Genomic DNA, 23,245 nt, shown 5'->3' on the forward strand with positions numbered 1-23,245 from the left:
CTGTCACTTCAATGAATGACATTTAATCGGAAATGACATTCATTGAATTCCACTCATGTGGGGGGTGTGCCAACTCCGAGATCGCACTACACTGGGGAAAGGGCAAATTTCCCAATCCTCGCTGTATCACAATCTCAGTATAAACAGTTCAATGAATGGCATGCAAAATGTAATTGCACTGAAAATGCCATTCAATGAACTGGTTTTTCAATGAACTGATAGGTACCTAATGCAATAACATTTCTTTCACAGTGTTCATTAAATTAGATAGACCAGAGCTCTGTGATAGTCCTCTAATAAGAATATTATTTCTTATTTTTCTTGCTTCTAGGTCTAGCAGTATTTTGTTGATGCTGGAAAACTAATTGCAGCAAACATATAACTTTTTGTCTGTAGTATGAACTTTGTCCTCCAAATTAGATTTCCTATCTTCTGCTAAACTAATTTTTATTTACTTCACTCAGGCATGTATTTATACTGAACAGTTTATATGAAATATTTTCAGTAGCTTGTTGCAAATGTAGTAAGGTGGTTTTAGTTAATCCGTGACATTTTGGTGTCAGTTTGTTTATTTATTTATTTTTATTTGTTAACCTGAACTGAATTGCCCTTTTTCAGTGGAAGCCAGGGGAGAAAGCTCTATTTTAGATTTGAACAAGTGAGCATTAAAAAGCATATAGTATTGTAAAAGAACTGTATACTGTTGATATTAACTAGTACTTAAAATATATAGTTTTATAAGTCATATGTTGTAGCCTTATTGTATATACAGTTATAGAGTACACATGGAAAAGAATTGATAGTCCTTTCTTATAATACTTTTTAAAGGATTTAGCATTGTAAATACTGTTATATTAGTTCTGAGACAAAGAGTTATAGGAATATAGGTTAGACTGTTATACATAGCTTTAGCTAATGCTCTTTGATCTAGTTGCATAGATTAGTAGACTGTTACAGCTAAAAGATTGTAACTGGAACATTTAGAGTTACAGAATGCGGGAAGTAGAATTTATTTTTTAAAAGTTCTCTGCTGAAGAGGAGCTTACTATTATCAGAATAGGTATTAATGAAAACATTGGCATTTCATTGACTTAATTAGAAGAAAAAAGTATTTTATTTGGAACAGCTGAGTAGATAAGTGGAAGAACTACAATGCAGGTATTAATAGTACAAGAAAGAAGTTAGATTTCATTAGCAGTTCCATGTGGAGCTTAGATATGCTTTTAATTGTTTTACAAACTGAACAGAGGAAATGGAAGACATGTGATGCAGGTAATGTATTAGCAGAATCAAACTAGGTTACATTTGCAGTTCCAGGTGGAAGTTAGCTACTTTAACTGTTTTGGGATAGATGTTAGATATTTTTAATTGTTTTATGAATAAGTTATGTTTAGTCGATGTACTTAGTTGTGGAGTAAGATAATCAAATAACTTGTGTACATATAATGAATAAAAGGAGTCTCCATTTGATTTTGTGATTGAAGAGTGAGTATCCATTTTGATTTTGGGGTCTTAGATTTCTTGAAATTTTTTTATAGTATTGTTATTTGTGGACAGCTTGGTTTGTTAAGTATAATTTGTGTTGTCTTCAACTGAACAAGAGTTAAGGTGTGTTGTAGCTTAAGTTAGTTAATTGTCCATAATGCTATAGTGATGTGTTCTGTTAGTTACACTTGCAGCAAATTTAGATATTTCATTGTATGTATTTCAAGTTTTTGGAGCTACATTTTATGGATGTTTGTTATAACTGAGGATGTTTGATAGGCTTGGGAATTGTAGAGTATGGGCAGTGTCCTGCTGGGCCTAATGGTTTATGTGTGGTTTGGAAATGTACAGCATGAGTAGTTTTTGATGGGTTGTAGCCATTGCATAGTTGATATGTTTATTGCACTTAAGATTTTGATCTGTAAAAACTAATAATTTTGAGTGAGTGACTTGTCCTTTTCGTGTGTTATGTAATGAATTAATCTCAAATGTTAAGGATCATATGCTGGAAAAATCTGATTGGAAGACTGCTATTTTTTCAGCATTCAGTAAAGCTATGAATCATCTCTCAGTCCTATTAATGGTTTCTTAAATTGGTATTTTTAGTTAAACGAGGCAGTGCATATTAGAGTAGAGTCAATAGCATATCAAATAATTGTAGCTCTATCTAATGAAGCATGCTGATTGTAGATAAACATGTTAAATAATGAAGGTGCTAAATAATACAAGCCCAGTAATAGAACCTTGACACACACCTGTTTTGACTGGTTGAAAGGAAGAGCAAGTGCGTTGCCATTTACAGAGACTGCTTTTAAACCAGTTTATAGTAGCTTTACTCACATTGCATGTGAATAGTCTTTCAGCTGTAAACTGTGTGAAACAGTGTCATTAGCTGTGGGTAAGGCAAGGAATACTTAAGCAGAGAGGAGCCCTTGACATTTGTGTAGGGCTATTGTATTCAGGTAGGTTAGTAGGGAATTTCAGTTTTGTGGCCAGGATAAACACTATGTTGAATCTTAGGGAGAATATCGGTTGTTAGGTGATGTAGGAATTATTTATGTATATATTTTTCTTTATCTCAGAAAGGGGAGAAAGGATGACAGCTGGTCTGAAGTTTGGTTTGTCAGTATTTGGCCCACCTTTGTGTATGGGTATAGTGTAGGACTTGTGATTTAGATTAGGTATTTACTTTGTTGTGAGAGTTTGTATGGTGTGTAGATGACATGACTGTGATATGTCTGTATGGTATGTAGATGACATTACTGTGATATGTCTGTATGGTATGTAGATGACATGACTGTGATATGTCTGTATGTTAAATATTTTCATAGGATACCTCCAGGTTAAGCATGACTTTGGAAACATTAGACAAGTAAAAAAGCATGTTCAGTTATTTTTAGTAAAGCAATGGATTTTATAAAATATACAGCTGTAAAATATACAATTTGTAACAATGAAAGACTCAGTTGTAATATACGAATTAAATATGTCTATATTTCAGGATATTGTGTCTGTTAATATTAGTTCATTTACAGAATACCATTTGGCAAATAATAGTTACTTGGAACTTAGTATTAAACAACTAAGGATAAAACAGGCAGCAGATCTTACAGAATATGAAGCTTTTGCCAAAACAGATAGTTGTAAACCATTTACATACTATGGATGGATTTACACAGTAGAAGGAGGATTTCTTGTTGATACTTATAATAAATCTGTGCCTAAAATTTTGCTGGCCAAAAGCTGGAAGTTGAATGTTATAAAATGTGTAATAGAAAAGTAACAGATCATTTATAAAAGAAAGAAAAGTGATGCAGGAAAATGACAGCATTCACAAGAGTTAATGTCCAGTCCATTTTTGAAATGCTGCTGCCACAATATTTGACCTTTAACTTAAAGAAAATACAGGTCTTGGCACTTTATCCCTGAAGGCCTGAAGTCATGGTCAAGATGTTATGCCCACTAGAGACCATCCAACTTTTTTAAACCAAACATCTGAAATTTTTTGGATGTATTGAAAAGTATGCACTCTCTTCACCCATGTTTACTTTAATGGAACCTCTAAGATTAACTTATAGCTACAGAAACTCATGTACAACACACTGCCCACCAAATAATAGATGTACTGTAATTTTCAAAATATGAGCACAGTGCCTGGATCATATGGATCATAGAGGCTAAATAAAAGTACTTGTTTTTCTGTTGCTGATTGTCTCTTTGTTTCACAATCATAGGGAGTTACTCCAGGAACACAGCTCTCAGGTCCCGCTCTCAATTTTCTTGGGCCTTTAATTCCATTCTTGGACAAGAGCAGTCTTTCTCACATAGATAGAGATAATGTGCTACTTCATATGGATGACTTCAAGATCTACTGTCTTCCTGAAGAATTCATGGCATGGTTTAGGAAGCTTCTGATCAAAGAGAATATTCTTGGGTAAGTCCGTTTTCAGGCAGTAGCTTATCTTTGGCTTCTTTTTCAAAATAATTATTTATACCTCTTCTGAAAACAAGAAATGTATTTATTTGTGTTAATAAAATAAAATTAAATAAACATTTATTAACCACTAAGCACTGTTAACTTTCAATATTAATTGAAACCTCTTCAAAGTGAGCGCGCGCACACACACACACACACACACACACACACACACACACACACACACACACACACACACACACACACACACACACACACACACACACACACACACACACACTATCTAAGTCTATTAGATAACTGAATTTGTTAAATCACATGAATTCTAGGACCAATAAATTCAAGTACTGCATTACAATCCTAGAAACAATAAGTTTATCTTAAATACCTGAGCTTTATTAAGCATTTACTGTTGATAATCTCATTTATACCAGAATTTACTTAGGCATTGAAATGTAACTGCTACCTTGTTTCCTTTTTGTCTAACATGGTTTCTAAAGCATCTTTTCAGCCATCAGAAGTCACATAATCAGTGATCAAAAGATATTCTTTTTAGTTCACATCTGACTGTGTCTTGCCAGAGTATTAGTGTTAAGTTTGTTTTTTACTGGCAGATACACATTTATGCATCTGCTGCAAGAACCTTCTAGTGGTCTTACCCATAACAAAGACTCCACAGCAAGCACAGAGGGTGAGATGTATCACCACAGAAGAACTACTTTCCACACATGCTAGTAATATGTAGGGACACTAAAATATAAATCTGAACATTTTGTAAAAAACATGATTGAAAGTCCATAACCATTTAACTCATTATCTCCAATGGAGCTCTGGAAGTTTGCACCAGAGCTTCAATGGACAGAGCCTAAGCTTTTTGATAGAATCAAATTATATCCTCAAATTTCAAAAAAAATATTTATATCTCTAGAACTGGAGGTGTTACTAAAGACGTATAACTGGCAAACTGTTCAGCACAAACTATTTTTACAGTGATACTATTCTTTAGGTTCTAGATTTTAAACTAGATTTTATAAGTCACAGTAAACACAGTAACTACTGAATTTATTAATATTCTGTAAATAACTTACAATATCTCAGCAACCACTCAAGTTACACACATACTGTTGGTAATATTTTGTTCATTCAGTTGAGAGTCTGCAGAGTAATACAAAGTATGATGGGAGATGAACAGTTTGGATTCAAATCAGGATGCAGCACAACTAACCTAATGTTTGCAGTGAGACAAATAGTTTTGAAGAGGTAGAGATGAGGAAAGAGTCCAACTGACCATTCCTAGACTTAGAGAGAGAGAGCGAGAGAGACGGCAACATGTGATGTGACATCCTGACTCCATGGAGAAAATTGGAAAAAGTGGATTTTTGTTATGATGATGATGATGATGATGACTGTATTTTGATTCTTACTTCACTGCCTGCAAGTGCAGATCCTTTATGAATTGATTTTCCAACCTATAGAAACAGAGACTTGAGTATGTGATTCATGAGGATTTGCTACTTTTTTTTCCTTTTGGCAAACTGAGTCTGATAATGCTAAAATTCAAAGAGCACTGTTAAGCAAATGTTTAACTGAATGTTCAGCAGAAAGAGAGGCTTCTTTTTGTCACACTCAGGGGCAGGAAGAGGCAGAAGCAGAAGACAGACTCCTTAAGAGAGAAGAAAGTGCTATTACTTTTAAAACCAAGTTTAAAAAAGGCATATGGAGTATTGAACAGTAGCGGAATGACAAGTTGTGTAAGTGTTTTGGCAGTATTCTTTTGACCTGCATATACAAAATTGCGTTAGAAAAACCCATCAAAAAATAAAGATGCTTTACAGAGCCAAAAAACGTAACTAAAGCTATACTTGTGCCTACATATCTCCTCCCCACATTTCTTTATGATGCTCCCATCCCTGATAACCTTCAAACATCACACAAATCTAAACCTGAGCAATGCTATAACAAAGATGCTACATTTGCAGCAAATACCCCTTTCACCACTGTATAGCACTAAAAAGCCGAAATTGGTTAGATACACCCCATCAACTGACACATACACAGCTTTTTACCACCTATAAAATTATCCAGAATCCATCTGCTTGTCCAGCACTAAATAACATTCTACACAACTATATTCCTAGTCGGTGATTATGATCCAATAACCAAAAACTCATGTCTGTCCACAAACCTATCAAATCTGCTGGGCATTGTCTGTACTTGCACCATGTTGCTAAGGCCTAGAACTCTTAACTGCTATCAATCAGGTCAATACCCTTCCTCTCATCTTTCAAAACCATTCTGAAAGACTTCCTAGCCAAAAGCTCTGTTCCTGCTCAACACCAGGATAAACTATATATCTCTAAATGTGGACAAATACCTACTCATATGTAACATCTTATTTTCCCTTCTTCATTCACTTCCTTACTTCTGTCAATTTTTGTCCCCTGTCTTTCTCTCTAAATATACCATATGCCTGCTTTTCTTTCACTTTGTATTGCAATTCCTGTTTGTATTATACTAACTTAACTTTAATTTCTTCATAATCTGCATTAAAGTTCTGTAACTATTAAATCATCATCATTTAACTGTTATCTGCTCTTAACCATTGCTTTCATATTATGGCTAAATTGGTCTAATTATTTAAACTGTATTATGTATAATATATATTATTTTTAATAACTGTAAAATTATCATTCTTAAAATGTTTTGTAATACTTCGGAGCTTTTCTCCTTGGACCTCCACTGAAAATGTGTTCTTACCCAGTCGGGCTTTTCCTGAAATCAAATGTCAATAAATAAATAAAATAACTGAAAGATTGCTTACAAATGTATATGCAGGGAGTGTACCAAGATGTTGTAAGGAATGTGAGGTAAAAATGTTCTTTGGGTAATGAAGCCTGTCCCCAGAGAAGGACTTACTAAGGCAAGTTTTGTTGAATTAAGAAACAGATTATGTGAGGCATTCTCATTCTGTCACTGACACAACTAAAACAGAAAACTGCTCACTGAACAATGCATTTGACAAAGTATTTCTACACTACATACTCAATCACACTCAAACTCACACTTGTAAACACTATCATTTGATACTATTAAATTACCTTTCGGCAAGACATCTTTCCACAAAATGTTAGAGATCCATATATATAAATATATGTTTTTTATTATATATACTTTACATTTTTAATTAGCAGCTGCACTCAAATACAAGATATGGTAAGCAAAATTAGATTGTTACCTTCCAGTTGTATTTACAACTTGTAATTGAGGTTGTATCTTGTATTGGTGGGAGCATTGTGTTCAGAGTCTAAAGTCTAATGTAGTTTTCCTGCATAAAAGAATAACATAAAATACAGTAAAGGTGATAAGGTGTCTAAATTGTTTATATAACTCCATTGCACTCAAGAGTGCTATCCCACTTCATGTACTGAAACAGTAAAATATACTGAAATAAAGGTACCTGATAATGAAATATATTATTAATTCCATCAATAAATAACAAATGCACACTATCCTCAAATGGAATCTGTTCTTATTTAGAAGCCATACTTTTAGCTACATTGTTATAGATAGAGCTAGTGTGTTTTATTGTTATTTGAATCATATATTACCACATTAGGATATTGTGTTATTACAATTTAAAACGTTGCTGAGAAATATACAGTATTTAGATATTATAAAGTACTAACAGGAAAATTAAGCATGGCAGAACTTGATATGAACACATGGTAAAAAGAGCAAACATAGAACGCATTGTTTCCCTTTTGTATGTCTGTTATAAATTATTATGGGTGCAAATATTAGTGACACAACAGGTGTTTTGCCTTTTAATATACTTTATATATAGGATCAAACTAGGTTACATTTGCAGTTCCAGGTGGAAGTTAGCTACTTCTTTTAATACAATTAGTCATTTTCTGCTTTTGACAGTTGCCATGAGATCTCTACTATCCAACTCAGGTACATAAATAATGAAGTACTGGCTAATATATTAGTTGCAACTGTTTTCATGCAAAGTTTATAATTTTCACTTTTTATATTCACATTAGACTGCGGTGGTGGTGCTGCGGTAGCATTGTCGCCTCACAGTTAGACGTTGCCTGTTCAATTCTCAGATAGAGCATCTTCTGTGTAGCGACATGCGTGAATGGGTGTTCCTTCGTTGAAGGTTGTGCGTTAGACCTGGCAAGCCAGTTCATAAAAATCTACTGCCAATCATTAGTGGACCGGAGTTCTGCTGTGGCGACTCCTAACTGGGAAAAGCTGAAAGACACATATTCACATTAGACCTATGATACATCAGTAGTTTGAAAAACTTCAGTGTGTTGCTTGTATTTATAATCCTGAAAACTCATACTGGGATAACAGAAGAACCAAAAAACAGAAGAATTACATTAGATATTGGGGTGTATTTGCTACACTCCTGATCCCTTTGAGCTTTATACTTACATTCACAAGTTAATTGAGTCACATCATATAATGAGGAAGCACATCTGCTTATACCAAGTAATAATTTTTCATTCTGTGTCTGTTACTGGTGGCTCATTTGGTATCCTGACAATAGCCAGCATTAATCTAATTTGCTTTACTTACTTTTTTTTCTGTTTAGAGATCTGGCCAATTGGAGGTATAAGCAAGTAGAACTTCTAGGTAGACTTATCTTCACTCTATCTGAAGAAGACATCTATAGCTTGCCAAAGGTAAGTCTCTTTCCATTTGTACTATATCTTGAATATTACCAAATGAAATATGGTATTATGTGCTTTCTGCAAACTGCTTTATTATAGCAGCCAACGTCATATAATTCAATCTCGTTTTTGTGTTGTTAAGAAGAGTAACTGCACATGAGGTTGACTGCACTGCTTTGTGAGTGTAGGAAGGCTGACTCTGAGTTCCCAGACATTTCTGGTGTTGTGTGAGATTGCAGCACACTAGAGTTTGGAAATATGCCATTTTCCCATTTGTTGTGTGATCTCAGAGACAGTGTATAAAGTAGCCAGGTTGTGTGGATGCGGGGGGGGGGCTTGTCTGCTGTAAACATATTTTGTGTTTTTATGTTTAGAGTATTTTGTTTTGAATCTGCGTTTTGTGGTTCATTTAGTGATTTAAGATGTAGCCAGGCTATTGTGTTTATCCTTTTGTTGATTGTTTTATTGTAGCTCACTCTTAGCTGATACAATCTCAACAAATTAAAGAATATAGAATTAAATCCAAAAAAGGCCTTTCAGTATATGTGATAAAATATGGAAAATGAGATGGTTTTGTCAATCAAAAGTTGGAAATGGCATGCTTTGTTCCCACAAAGTAGGAGAACATGGTTGCAGTACTCTGTGTTCAGGCAGTATTGTTTTGTGCCATTTAATGCTCATGTCAGAGAACAGCCTTGTCTGATAATTTGGGTATCTTATGATGCTTCTTTTCAGGCTGCCTTGACAGAGAACATGGTAGAGATGCTACTGACTAGTCAGAAACACTGGGAGAAAAGCCTAATAGGTCTTGCATGCATTGGGAACAATGCCACCCTGCATAACATGTTAAAGAAGAGGAAGCAAAGTCTGATAGAGGCTGGAATTTGGAAAAATCCCAAAGGGAAGAGAGGTAATTTCTCACGATTTCATGATCAATATCTAAAGAGTGTAAAGCTTACTTCAGAAATCTGTTTTCAGATGTATGGATTTTGAACTGTAGCAAATTCCACCTAATGAGTGAGTGCCTTCAGTAAGTGTCATTAGTTTGCCCTACATAAAACTGCTACATTTCACTTATGCCCAAATATATTTTATTTATAGTATTTAACACCTATTGCTGTTGTCACACATTCTGCTACAGTGTCTTGCAGGCCTCTGCAAGGACAACATAATCTAGTTTTTCAAGTCAAATGCAACATCTTTATAGCAGAGTACTTTATGATGGTGGCCAACACACACACACACACACACACACACACACACACACACACACACACACACACACACACACACACACACTCACTTTATTTATATGTGTACATAAAAATGTTTCAACCATAGAGAGGTTAGTTTCAGCGAGAGACTCTATTTTATTTTTACTGCTGGTAATAGTCTACCATAAATATGAAAATATGAAAGTATGATTTATAATGAATTGTAGTTAATGAGGATCCCTGTTTAGCCAATCAGAAGTATTTGGTGTACCTGAATTAGTATATAAAGCATGCTATACAGTATAATTTGCATTAAGCTGTTTCAGCTGCACTGCGTTTGCATTGCATGCTTCATAACCTGTATTTTGCTGCAACACTAACTATTGCAGATTCTCAGCACCTGCTGCAGCTCTCTGTGTTGCAGTCCAGTGAAGTCTGTGTGTTCTGCCTTTGTTGCCATGGAGTGTTACTCAGCGCACACACACATCCCAAATGCATACTAAAAGGTGAACTGGCAATCCCCTTAATTGACAGTACATATGTAGCATATGAATGTAACAGTATCGCATCCTGTGACAGTCTGTATCCTGTCCAGGACTGGTTCTGGACAATATGTGTGTTAAGTATTGGGATATGCTCCCCATAACCTCAAACAGGATAAAGCAGATATTGCAAAAAGAATGCATACTTGAACTTTTAGACCAGTTTGAAAAATATATATTTTAACAAGAGTTCCTCTTTACCTGATACTAGAAAGCAGCAGAACCGGGATGAACAATGTCTTGCTAATATTATGCAAATATTAAAATTACAACTATCTTGCTTGGTACTTTTACTTATTTATGTAAATTTGTTTACTGGGGTAGAACACTGCTTAAATAATGGTTAATGACCAGTTATAGGCTACATTAATGCTCATTATACTGTAGATATGAAAATTAATTAATTAGTGCGTATTTGGTGTGTTGATGGTCAGCTGCACTACAATGCATCTTTTGTGCACTTTATCATAAATGAAATTAACTAAAATATATTTCTGATACTTAGGACATTTGAAGAGTGCAATGCATGAACCAGTTAGTGCACGTACAGAAGTGCACGTGTCCATTGAGTAAATACACACAGCAAAACATGCACTGAGTAACAGTTGTGGTCTTTGTTTATTTGTTAATAGTTACTGTGGAAGCTATAGCAAAATACACAGCCAATGTTGACATAGCTGTTGCATGTAGAACAAAGATGATGCTATCCTGAGAGCAGGAGAAGGAGTCATTGGAGGCTGAATCTAAGAAGAGACTATATTTTGGTTAAGAACTGTTACTCAAATGAGCATTAGAAAATTTTACTTCAGTAAAGAGGCAACACTGTGTAGTACAGTATTGCTTTATGATAGTAATGTGATAAACCAAGCATAGTTAATGCAAATTATAAAAGTGATAAACAGCTGGGCATTCATGGGTACTGGTTCAGAGACAATATTACTAACTCCATATAAACGTTATGTTCATTTGAAAGCGCACCACTAATTAATGCCCCTTACGCATGTTTATGTTTTCTTATGCCTGGGTGGACTGTAACATATACATACATATGTGTGCAGGAATGTAGACTGGTAATTCCATCTGAGTAACAACTGTTAGCAAAAGATGCCATGAATGAAAGTTGTATTTATTAATGTCAAGATGTGAAATGCTCATTAAGACAAATAGACAACACTTTGCTTATAAGTTTTAGGAACAGTTTTGCTTTCTGTGGTTAGTTTTGCAATTCCTTTGCATGGTACTGTGTTATGTATGTTTCTAGCAATGTACCTCTAACCTCTTTTTTAAACAGGCTTATTGAATTATTACTTAAGGCATCGACATAACATTTAATATAAAATGAAAAAAAACATGTTGGCATGTTCACAGTTACAAACATTATACATCACATACATTCTTTTATACAAACTATCATCAGTCCAGCATTAAATAAATCGTTCAATTCCTGCCTTCCCTTAAACCTCACTCCTTCAACAAAACATTTTCTGTATGTATTGTCCCACAATTTCCATGTTTTCTATGTAATTTGTTCCTACCCTTTTCAAAATATCCCATTTCCAGTTTTTTATCTCTGTTACAATATTCAGTACTTCAAATAGAGTTGGTTTAGACTTTGATTTCCTTTTTCTAGTAATTGTTTTTTGGCGGCCACCAGAATTAACATGAACAAGGCCTTGCTATGTCTAGACAATTCAGATATTGTTTCCCAGCTCCAAAAAGTAATTCCTTAGTTCACTCATTTGCTGTCCCTATTTCTAACAGAGTAATTTGTAGGGAAACGTTTTTCAAAATCTGCCAAACTCATTACACTTCCAAAACATATGTTCTCAGTTACCTTCATCACACCTCCAGCATTTGCCATCTGCCTGAGGAAGAATTCTTTGGAGTCTGCTTGATGAATAAAAACACCTATGGAAACACTTCCAAACAAAACTCTGAAATCTAGATTTTTTTTTTTGCATATTTGAGAGCCAGATATATGACAATGCATTGTTTCCTTGTGAACTGCTTATCGCCTCTCTTCCCAGCCTTTTCTAAATTCCTCGGATGGATTCCTGTAGTTATTGTGCGATATTTTATATGTCCTGCTATTTTCCCTTTTCTAACAGCAGCTGCTTTTCTAGATTCACTTAAAACACGATGCCGGAAAGTAGCAGAAATGGGATAACCAAGTTCGACCTGAGCAGGTCTTTCACTTAGGATTTCCCGATTCCTTTCTCACTGTCTGTACTTAACCTCCTTTTGTTAATATTAAAGGATCGGACATTAGACTTCAGTTTGTACATTTCTGTGTACTACTGTCTCATTCTTGTGATGCAGAAATGGGATAACCAAGTTCGACCTGAGCAGGTCTTTCACTTAGGATTTCCCGATTCCTTTCTCACTGTCTGTACTTAACCTCCTTTTGTTAATATTAAAGGATCGGACATTAGACTTCAGTTTGTACATTTCTGTGTACTACTGTCTCATTCTTGTGACTTCCATTCCTATGTGCTTCTCTAAAAAATAATTAACAAATTGACTCTCTGACAAGTGTGTAGTTCAGTCTCAGGTTATCACAAGTCAGCAAAGAATTAACCAGATCTTCTAAAGGTGCCTTATGCCCATCATGATATTCCTTCCTACAGGTGCTGCAACATATCCTGCAGGTCACAGTCATGTCTAATGTTATAGGTCTTTTATGTAAAAATATAATAATGACGGACTGCAGTTTGTTCATATAAAACTCAGTCACCCGGTGTTTCTAGGTAAAAATGTCTTTGTATTAAAAATAAAAAAAAGTTATCTGGAATAACAGAGAAAGCACAGAAGAACAGTTGTACATAGAATATATAAAGCTAATTTTCCACTTTTTTGTCATTAATTCAATCTCTTGGTGTTTAAAATGTTCCTCTACTGTTCATATGTGTACGATGGCATGTAATAGCTTAAGTGCTGTAGACCATCTCCTTCCTAACATTCCTAATATATGTTATATATGTAATATAAAGTAATGTAAAGCATTGTAAACCTTGTTAAAAATCCATCCACACAAATTGACTTTCTCTGCCAGTGACATTAACCTACAGTTAGTGTGCGGTTGTAGTCCATCCATTAAAGTCTGTGGATAGCTTCCAACACTAGCCTTATGCTGATGTCATCAAATTATAATTTGTCTGATACTGTCATAGGTAGAAATATAATTTGTGAAGGATTTTATTAAGAAGTAGAGCACATATATTTGGAATGACATGGAGAAATGTATATTGATGCTGTAAGTACCACATGTTATAGTGCAAAATAAAACCACCAAAGTGTGCAAAGGACATGCAGTTTTCCTATTCTTCAAGTCACTGTAAACATTCTAGTTCCTGTGACAGTCAGTTGCAGAATGCAGTCACCTATGATTGTGTCTGCTGGACAGAACCATTTGTGTGGCTTAAGTATCCCCCCAACACATGCACATTCACACTCTCAGTAGTCAGTTTGCAAGCCCTATCAGTTCAGTAACTCATGCCTAACACATGGTTTGTACACTATGCATGTCTCCCTAGAGCTTTTTGCAGTTGAACAAAAATGTTAATGCATTTCTAGTTTCACCGCCCCATCAATTTAAAGTCATAAAAGAAACAATGAACATTTTACACAATACACTGTAAAGATTGTTTTATGGACCAGTCATGTATAATTCAGATTATTAGATTTCAGATGAGTCAGAGTTGTTAGGAAGAGGCAGTATGTGACTGCATAGCTATCGAAGATTCATAGATTAGTACTAAGCTAACTGCCCTTGTGGGCCATTTTAAACCTAGCCAATTTCCCTGTATAAGAATCCAACCCTGCAGCTTGTGGGATAGTAGAAGGGAAAACAGAGGGAAAGGGATAGCTGTGCAGAAGAAATAAAGTCCGCAATCACTTATGAAACACATCACTGCTTGATGTCTATCAACAAAGCAAACAGAAAGATAGCAAGGCTGGGGTTCTCAAAAGAGGTGACTTAAGTAACTAAAGAGAACAAGCAGATATATAGCAAATTTAAGAAAAGACATAAAGAACAAATCATTGCAGTCTTTTAGGAGCACAACACTAATAAAATTACAGGAATAGAGAAAAACTCAAGCTGAGGAAAAATAAAAGCAGGGTATAAAATGATTTATACAGGTAATAAGATGCATATGAAGAATAGAGGATTATTATTTAGCTATAACAAGGTTAGGGAATGAATGAATGGATTTACTATCAGCATTCATGTTTCATTTAATCCACATATGGTTTTTTGTCCCCAAAACATATAAATACTTCAGAGGTCACTACTCAGAATCAGTAAAACTAAAAAGGTTGCAAAAGACAGACTCAGTTTTCCTCCAGTGTGGGCCTGCACACCTCTGAACCATGGCCTCCTTACAGGAAGTTAATCTGTAGACATGGCCAGGGTTCTTCAGACAGTCAGCTATTTTTTCTTTCAATAAAGTCTCCAAACTTAACTTCAGTGCAAACATAATGCAATGGTTTAAAATCTACCCATATTCATATATTTCATACACACACATATATATATATATATATATATATATATATATATATATATATATATATATACATGCACAGATTATATATATATATATATATATATATATATATATATATATATATATATATATATATATCTACACATACATACACAGAAATACATACCGGATTGGTCGAGGTCTGGGTTAACAATGACCACCACCAGTACTGTTGGCCAACAGGGTGCTGGCGGAAATTGGGCTACTGCTGACCGAAGGAAGAGAAAAGGGGGAAGGCATGCCCGAAGGCAGGTAAAGACTAGGACTGTGATAGTGAGGGTCGGAACTTTGAATGTTGGCAGTATGACTGGTATAGGGAGAGAGCTAGCTGATATGATGGACTGAAGGAAGGTTGGTATATTGTGTGTGCAAGAGACCAGATGGAAGGGGAGCAAGGCTAGGTGTATTGGAGGCAGGTTCAAATTGTTTTATCATGGTGTGGATGGGAGGTGAAATGGTGTAGGGGTTATCCTGAAGGAACAGTATGCTAAGAGTGTTTTGGAGGTGAAAAGAGTGTCAGATAGAGTGATGTTTATGAAGCTGGAAATTGATGGTGTAATGATGAATGTTGTTAGTGCATATGCTCCACAAGTTGGGTGTGCGATGGATGAGAAAGAAAAATTTTGGAGTGAGTTGGATGAAGTGGTGATGACTGTACCCAAGGGTGAGAGACTGGTGAGTGGAGAAGATTTCAATAGGCATGTTGATGAAGGGAACAGAGGGGATGAGGAAGTGATGGGTAGGTATGGTGTTAAGCAAAGGAATGCAGAAGGTCAGATGGTAGTGGATTTTGTGAAAAGGATGGACATGGCTGTGATGAATACGTATTTTAACAAGAGGGAGGAGCATAGGGTGACATACAAGCGTGGAGGAAGATGCACACAGGTGGATTATATCTTATGTAGAAAGGTCAGTGTGAAGGAGATTGGAGACTGTAAAGTGGTGGCAGGGGAAAGTGTAATTAGGCAGCATGGGATGGTGGTTTGTAGGATGACATTGGTGATCAAGAAGAGGAGGATGAGTGTGAGGGCAGCACCAAGGATCAAATGGTGGAAATTGAAAAAGGGTAATTGTGAGGTGGAGTTCAGGGATAAGTTAAGACAGGCACTGGGTGGCAGTGAAGAGTTACCGAATATCTGGGTAACTACAGTAGAGCAAGTAAGAGAGATGGCTAGAAAGGTGCTTGGTGTGACATCCGGAAAGAGGAAGGAGGACAAGGAGATCTGGTGGTGGAATGAAGAAGTATAGGAGAGTATACAGAGAAAGAGGTTGGCGAAGAAGAAGTGGGATTGTCAAAGAGATGAAGAAAGTAGACAAGAGTATAAGGAGATGAGGTGCATGGCAAAGACAGAGGCGGCGAAGGCTAAGGATAAGGCGTATGAAGAGTTGTATAAAAGGTTGGACACTAAGGAGGGAGAAAAGGACCTGTACCAATTGTCTAGACAGAGGGACCAAGCTAGTAAAGATGTGCAGCAGGTAAGGGTGATAAAGGATAATGAGGGAAACATACTCACAAGTGAGGAGAGTGTATTGAGCAGATGGAAAGAGTACTGTGAGGGGTTGATGAATGAAGAGAATGAGAGGGAGAGAAGGTTGGATGATGTACGGATAGTGAATCATGAAGCGTAGTGGATTAGCAAGGAGGAAGTAAGGATAGCTACAAAGAGGATGAAGAATGGAAAGGCTGTTGGTCCAGATGACATACCTGTGGAAGCATGGAGGTGTTTAGGTGAAATGGCAGTGGAGCTTTTAACTAGATTGTTTAATGAAATCTTGGAAAGTGAGAGGATGCCTGAGGAATGGAGAAAAAGTGTTTTGGTACCGATTTTTAAGAATAAGGGTGATGTGCAGAGCTGTAGTAACTACAGAGGGATTAAATTGATCAGTCACAGCATGAAGTTATGGGAAAGAGTAGTGTAAGCTAGGTTAAAAAGGGAGGTGATGATTAGTGATCAGTAGTATGGTTTCATGCCAGGAAAGATCACTACAGATGCAATGTTTGCTCTGAGAGTGTTGATGGAGAAGTACAGAGAAGGTCAGAAGGAGTTGCATTATGTCTTTGTGGATTTAGAGAAAGCATATGACAGGGTGCCTAGAGAGGAGTTGTGGTATCATATGAGGAAGTCGGGAGTGTCAGAGAAGTATGTAAGAGTGGTACAAGATATGTACGAGGGTAGTGTGACAGTGGTGAGGTCTGCGGTGGGAGTGATGGATGTGTTTAAGGTGGAGGTGGGATTACATCAAGGATCAGCTCTGAGCCCTTTCTTATTTGCAATGATGATGGACAAGTTGACAGATGAGATCAAACAGGAGTCCCTGTGGACTATGATGTTTGCAGATGACATTGTGATCTGTAGTGAGAGTAGGGAACAGATGGAGGAGACTCTGGAGAGGTGCAGATATGCTCTAGAGAGAAGAGGAATGAAGGTCAGCAGGACTAAGACAGAATACATGTGTGTGAATGAGAGGGAGGATAGAGGAATGGTGAGGATGCAGGGAGTAGAGGTGGCGAAGGTGGGTGAGTTTAAGTACTTGGGATCAACAGCTCAGAGTAATGGTGAGTGTGGAAGAGAGGTGAAGAAGAGAGTACAGGCAGGATGGAGTGGGTAGAGAAGAGTGTCAGGAGTGATTTGTGACAGACGAGTACCAGTAAGAGTGAAAGGGAAGGTCTACAAGAGGGTAGTGAGACCAGCTATGTTATATGGGTTGGAGACAGTGGTATTGACAAAAAGGCAGGAGTCAGAGCTTGACGTGGCAGAGTTGAAGATGTTAAGATTTGCACTGGGTGTGACGAGGATGGACAGGATTAGGAATAAGTATATTAGAGGCTCAGCCCAGGTTGGAAGGTTTGTAGACAAAGCCAGAGAGGCAAGATTACATTGGTTTGGACAAGTGCTGAGGAGAGATGCAGAGTATATTGGGAAAAGGATGCTATGGATGAAGCTGCCAGGTAACAGGAAAAGAGGGAGGCCTAAGATAAGGTTTATGGATGTGGTGGGAGAGGACATGCAGGTGGATGGTGTGACAGAGCAAGATGCAGAGGACAGGAAGAAATGGAAAACGTTGATCTGCTGTGACAACCCCTAATGGGAGCAGCCGAAAGAAGAAGAAGATATACATATACACACACACACACACACACACACACACACACACACACACACACACACACACACACACACACACACACACACATGCGCACACACACACACACACACACACACACACACACACACACACACACACACACACACACACACACACACACACACACACACACACACACATATATATATATATATATATATGTATATATACACACACACACACACACACACACACACACACACACACACACACACACACACATATATATATATATATATATATATATATATATATATATATATATGTGTATATATATAACAACCAGTCTACTGAGACTCTCACTGAATGACAACAGCACAAAAACAGAGTATGACAGTGTGGTTCTGGGTTTGGCTCTTGTATACATTACCAAGGTATTTGGACCTACATTATTCAATCTAGTGATTCTTATCTACCTTAGGTCAGTCCGTGAGTGGCTTGCTAACTGTACAGATATCTCCAGAGCTGCATTAACTGTTACAACTAATAATATATAGTAAGTATTGAGGACTGGTCAAGTACGTTGCTTACAGTTTACCAATCTAAATGTAAACATGTTTTTATGAAATTTTCAGTGGAATACATAACTTTATTTCAAGCACCTCTGGAGCATGTAAAAGTGTTTACAGATTTGGGCATGTTGAAAGTTAATAAATTAAGGAACATACTAATTATCTTCAAAATCATACTGTGAAACAAACAGGATTACTGTTTAAAACAATGACAACTGTTCATCTTACATACCTTTAAAATACCACATTTAGCCCATATTAGAACATAATTCTACAGTTTGTCTATATGTGCCAGGTGTCTCCTCTTGAGACTGTACAGCATAGATTTACTATATTAATACCATGTTTGAAAAGTGTGACATTCCAATATGAATACAGAGATTGAATTTATACAGTATTACATAAGGGTCTATATTAGAACATCAAAGTTTCAAAACTTTGAATGTTCTAATATCGACCCCTATTCAGCGAAAGCTGAAAACTTCGAACATACAGAACAGCAAATTTTTTTCCTAGGGAAAAAATTTGCTGTGCCAAAACACATACACAAAACACAAGCACACCAAACAAACAGTAATCCACACATATGCACCTACAATCTTACAACTAACTGTACACTAAACTGTACACACACCACTGACTATCCACTTACCTTAACTCAAACCCTAACCCTAAGGTCCGTCACTAACGCACACCCTCCTCACCTGCGCCCTAACTCTAACTCACCTACCACGCCCTAACCCTCACGTCCACACACACACTTACCTGACCCACGCCCTAACCCTAACTCACCTATCCTGCTCTAACCCTCACATCCACACAATGGCACACATACCTAACCTGCGCCCTAACTCACCTAACCTGCCCTAACCCTCTCATCCACACAATCGCACACATACCTAACCTGCACCCTAACCCTAACTAACCTAACCTGCACTCAATCGCACACTTGCCTTAACCCGATCTGTAACTTTCCACCACAGCGCTGAAAATACCGAAGCAACAGAAATGGACAACCAAATTCTTTCCCTAGGAAAAAATTCAGTTTTCTGTTGCTTCGATATTTTCAGCTTTCGCTGAATAGTGGTCGATATTAGAACATTTGAAGTTTTGAAACTTCGATGTTCTAATATAGACCCTTACATAATGAAGCTGTGACATGGCAAGCTGTATCTGGCCTTTAAGGCTGGTATATATGAAATATTTTAAGCTATGACTGACTGGTATATTTGATTATATTTGATTATCAGGAAGAGATTTATAAGGTTATTCTGTAATGACACACCTATAATTTAACAAAACAAAAAAATGGATATTTTTTTTACTCGGTCACTGCTTAGACTATGGAATAATAACTAAGAATGCTAATAATTTAGACATTTTAAGGAAAAAAGGGGTTAACAAGTTTACTTGTAATATAATGAAGTCAGTTTTTCTCATTAACTCTCAAGTCTAAACATTGGTTTGAGAACATATGACCTTATTTGTCACAATCCTATACAGCAGATTAATATAAAAATAAGACAACCTTTAAATGGCTGCCAAAACAGCAGGCTTGGTATAAAGATGGCTGCGGAATGCATCACAGTGAGTGACAATAAATAATGTCCACAGTGAATAAAGTGGAGCTTCTAGTACACTTAGGCCATTCCCACTAATATCTATGTCAGTGGCAGTGCATTAAGGTCTTTGCTGGTGATGCTAAAATTTATAGGGAAGTATATAAACAAGGCGATGATAGACATGATGATGTGGGAACAAGCCAAACAGCAGGAATGGTATGATTGTTTACATGTAATGTCAAGATACTTCAGTAGGTACAGTTCAGGTGCTGTGTATACATCAGGAGGGGATGGTATGATTGTTTACATGTAATGTAAAGATACTTCAGTAGGTACAGTCCAGGTGCTGTGTATACATCAGGAGGGGATGGTATGATTGTTTACATGTAATGTAAAGATACTTCAGTAGGTACAGTTCAGATGCTGTGTATACATCAGGAAGGGATGGTATGATTGTTTACATGTAATGTAAAGATACTTCAGTAGGTACAGTCCAGGTGCTGTGTATACATCAGGATGGGATGGTGTGATTGTTTACCTGTAATGTAAAGATACGTCAGTAGGTACAGTTCAGGTGCTGTGTATACATCAGGAGGGGATGGTATGATTGTTTACATGTAATGTAAAGATACTTCAGTAGGTACAGTCCAGGTACTGTGCATACATCAGGAGGGGGATGGTATGATTGTTTACATGTAATGTCAAGATACTTCAGTAGGTACAGTTCAGGTGCTGTGTATACATCAGGAAGGGATGGTATGATTGTTTACATGTAATGTAAAGATACTTCAGTAGGTACAGTTCAGGTGCTGTGTACACATCAGGAGGGGAATACTACCAGCAGCACTGAGGCAAGATGAAGGGAGAGACACCACAAGGCATGTATTTCAGCTAAGCAACCTACTGAAATGTAATATGAGAGTGCAGTAAATTGCTGCAAGATTCTCAGATGTAGAAGCAGACAAATGTCTTAGAAAATGTGTGTTTGAATTGTTAGTTTTGATCAGTTTGCAAATATATCTGTATCTATATCAATGGGCACAAGTGTCATTTAAGTGGTTGAATGATTGAATGGTATGCTCATTGCACAAGAAAAAGTCAGTACAGCTCACTGAAATCAGCTGATCGCATATTACCACCTTTTTCTGTGGGAAATTGCTGCTATTTAGACAACCAGAATGTGCCACTGGTGGGATGAAAGAAAATACAATGTTAATCAGTAATGCTCCCAAGAATGAATCTTGTGGCACACTGATTTCAGCTCAGTTTGAAAAGGATCATAAAACTTTCACTGTTTGATGCCTACCACTAAGCCAGTATGCTACCAGTTTCACGATGACAGATTCCCAGAGATATGATTCATTGCATCAATGATCACCTGATGTGGAATGCTACCCAAAGCTTTTATTGGATCAAGATAGACAGGACTAACACTAACACCAATGTCTGTAGCTTTGCTGACTACTTCATGTAGTGCAGTCTCATAGCTGGTGTATATGATTAGCAGGGGGTATTGGCCCCCTGCAAAAAATACTTTTTTATTTTGTGTATGTGTGTTTTTCTATCCTTTGAAGAAAGAGAAGTTTTGCTCAATGTTTCATTTATATAAATATATGATTGTGTCATGTATTCATGAATGTATGTATGTGCGTTTATATATATATATATATATATATATATATATATATATATATATATATATATATATATATATATATATAGTGTGTGTATATTTATGTATATATGTAAATATAAATTATATATATGTGTGTGAGTGTACACATATATGTCTGTGTGTGTGTGTGTGTGTGTGTGTGTGTGTGTGTGTGTGTGTGTGTGTGTGTGTGTGTGTGTGTGTGTGTGTGTGTGTGTGTATATATATATATATATATATATATATATATATATATATATATATATATATATATATATATATATATATATATATATATATATATGTATGTATGTATACATACACGTGCACACACACACAAACACACACATATCCATATATAGAGACAGAGGTAGACAAACTGGGACCTCTACAGCTTAGTATGAAACCCAAGGTACTACTGATGAGGTAAAGTTAACAGGTAGACATTCTAGCTGCAGTTTAGCTACATTTATTTATTTATTTACATTTGTTTACCGGGAAAGTCTGACTGGGCCAGAATCCCATTTTCAGCAGAGGTCTGAGAAGAAAAGCATCACAGAAATATAAGCAAAATACAATAATTAGATAGTACAATAGTATATATACAATAAGATGCAGAATACACATCATCTAGTTAGTCTATACAAAGTAGTATTCAGTATAGTTTTCTAGTAGACACAAATTCAAAAAGAAAACACAAGCATTTCAGTGAAGATCACTGTGAGAAAAATAAAATTAGTACTGTGTACATAATAAATAATAGTTATGACCAAATGAGATTTCCTTTATATATATATTTTTGAGTAGTAATAAACACTGAGGAGAGGGAGAAAATGGGGTAAGGCGTTGACAGTGTGTTGAGAGAGTTATAAATATATTGTCAGTCAGATTTGGTTTTATATATTTTGTAAGACTGTCTTCCAAGCCACTTTGTGTGTGTGTGTGTGTGTGTGTGTGTGTGTGTGTGTGTGTGTGTGTGTGTGTGTGTGTGTGTGTGGGCAGGATTCATGAAGCCTCCGTGTAAGAGTTATAACTCATACACGGAGGCTGCAGTTAAACGGAGTGATGTCAGCATGCTTTGCATATTCATGAGAGCATGCTGAATCACACCTAAGGCTAACACGGTCCGTGTAAGACAGTAGGGGGCGTGTCCGTAGGCCGAGCCCTGTAAGTGGACACACCCCCAGAAGAGGAAAAGTGCTCAAAGTAAACACCCATGACAGAGTCCACGGAAATGTGAATAAACACAACACAACACATGCCCCCACAGACTATGAACAGAAAAGATATAAATAAACATGTTATATATTTTTTTTAAATTGTAAAAAAGTTTAACCGTGAATGCGCTCGTTTGCGCGGGCGTGCTCGTAGCGCAGCTACAGTTCGCAGTCAGTGGGAAAGCATATAAGAACTAAATATGCAAAGTAAACCAGGAAGCAATAGTGTAGCGGTAGAGATGT

At 36.5% G+C, this 23,245-nt stretch overlaps 1 protein-coding gene across 2 annotated transcripts in view; it reads left to right on the forward strand.

Moving 5' to 3' along the window:
* Window positions 1–23,245, forward strand: part of LOC122806913 (stereocilin-like) — a 608,237-nt gene that overhangs the window by 324,183 nt on the left and 260,809 nt on the right. For both annotated transcript variants that reach the window (XM_044077724.1, XR_006365569.1), the window contains exons 14-16: window positions 3,720–3,919; window positions 8,529–8,619; window positions 9,343–9,517. In XM_044077724.1, coding sequence (XP_043933659.1) covers window positions 3,720–3,919; window positions 8,529–8,619; window positions 9,343–9,517 — 466 coding nt within the window. The remainder of the gene's footprint in view (window positions 1–3,719; window positions 3,920–8,528; window positions 8,620–9,342; window positions 9,518–23,245) is intronic.

This window comes from Protopterus annectens, chromosome 7.part0, assembly GCF_019279795.1.
Source record: "Protopterus annectens isolate FY-2018-M chromosome 7.part0, PAN1.0, whole genome shotgun sequence".
NCBI classification, from domain to species: Eukaryota; Metazoa; Chordata; order Ceratodontiformes; family Protopteridae; genus Protopterus; species Protopterus annectens.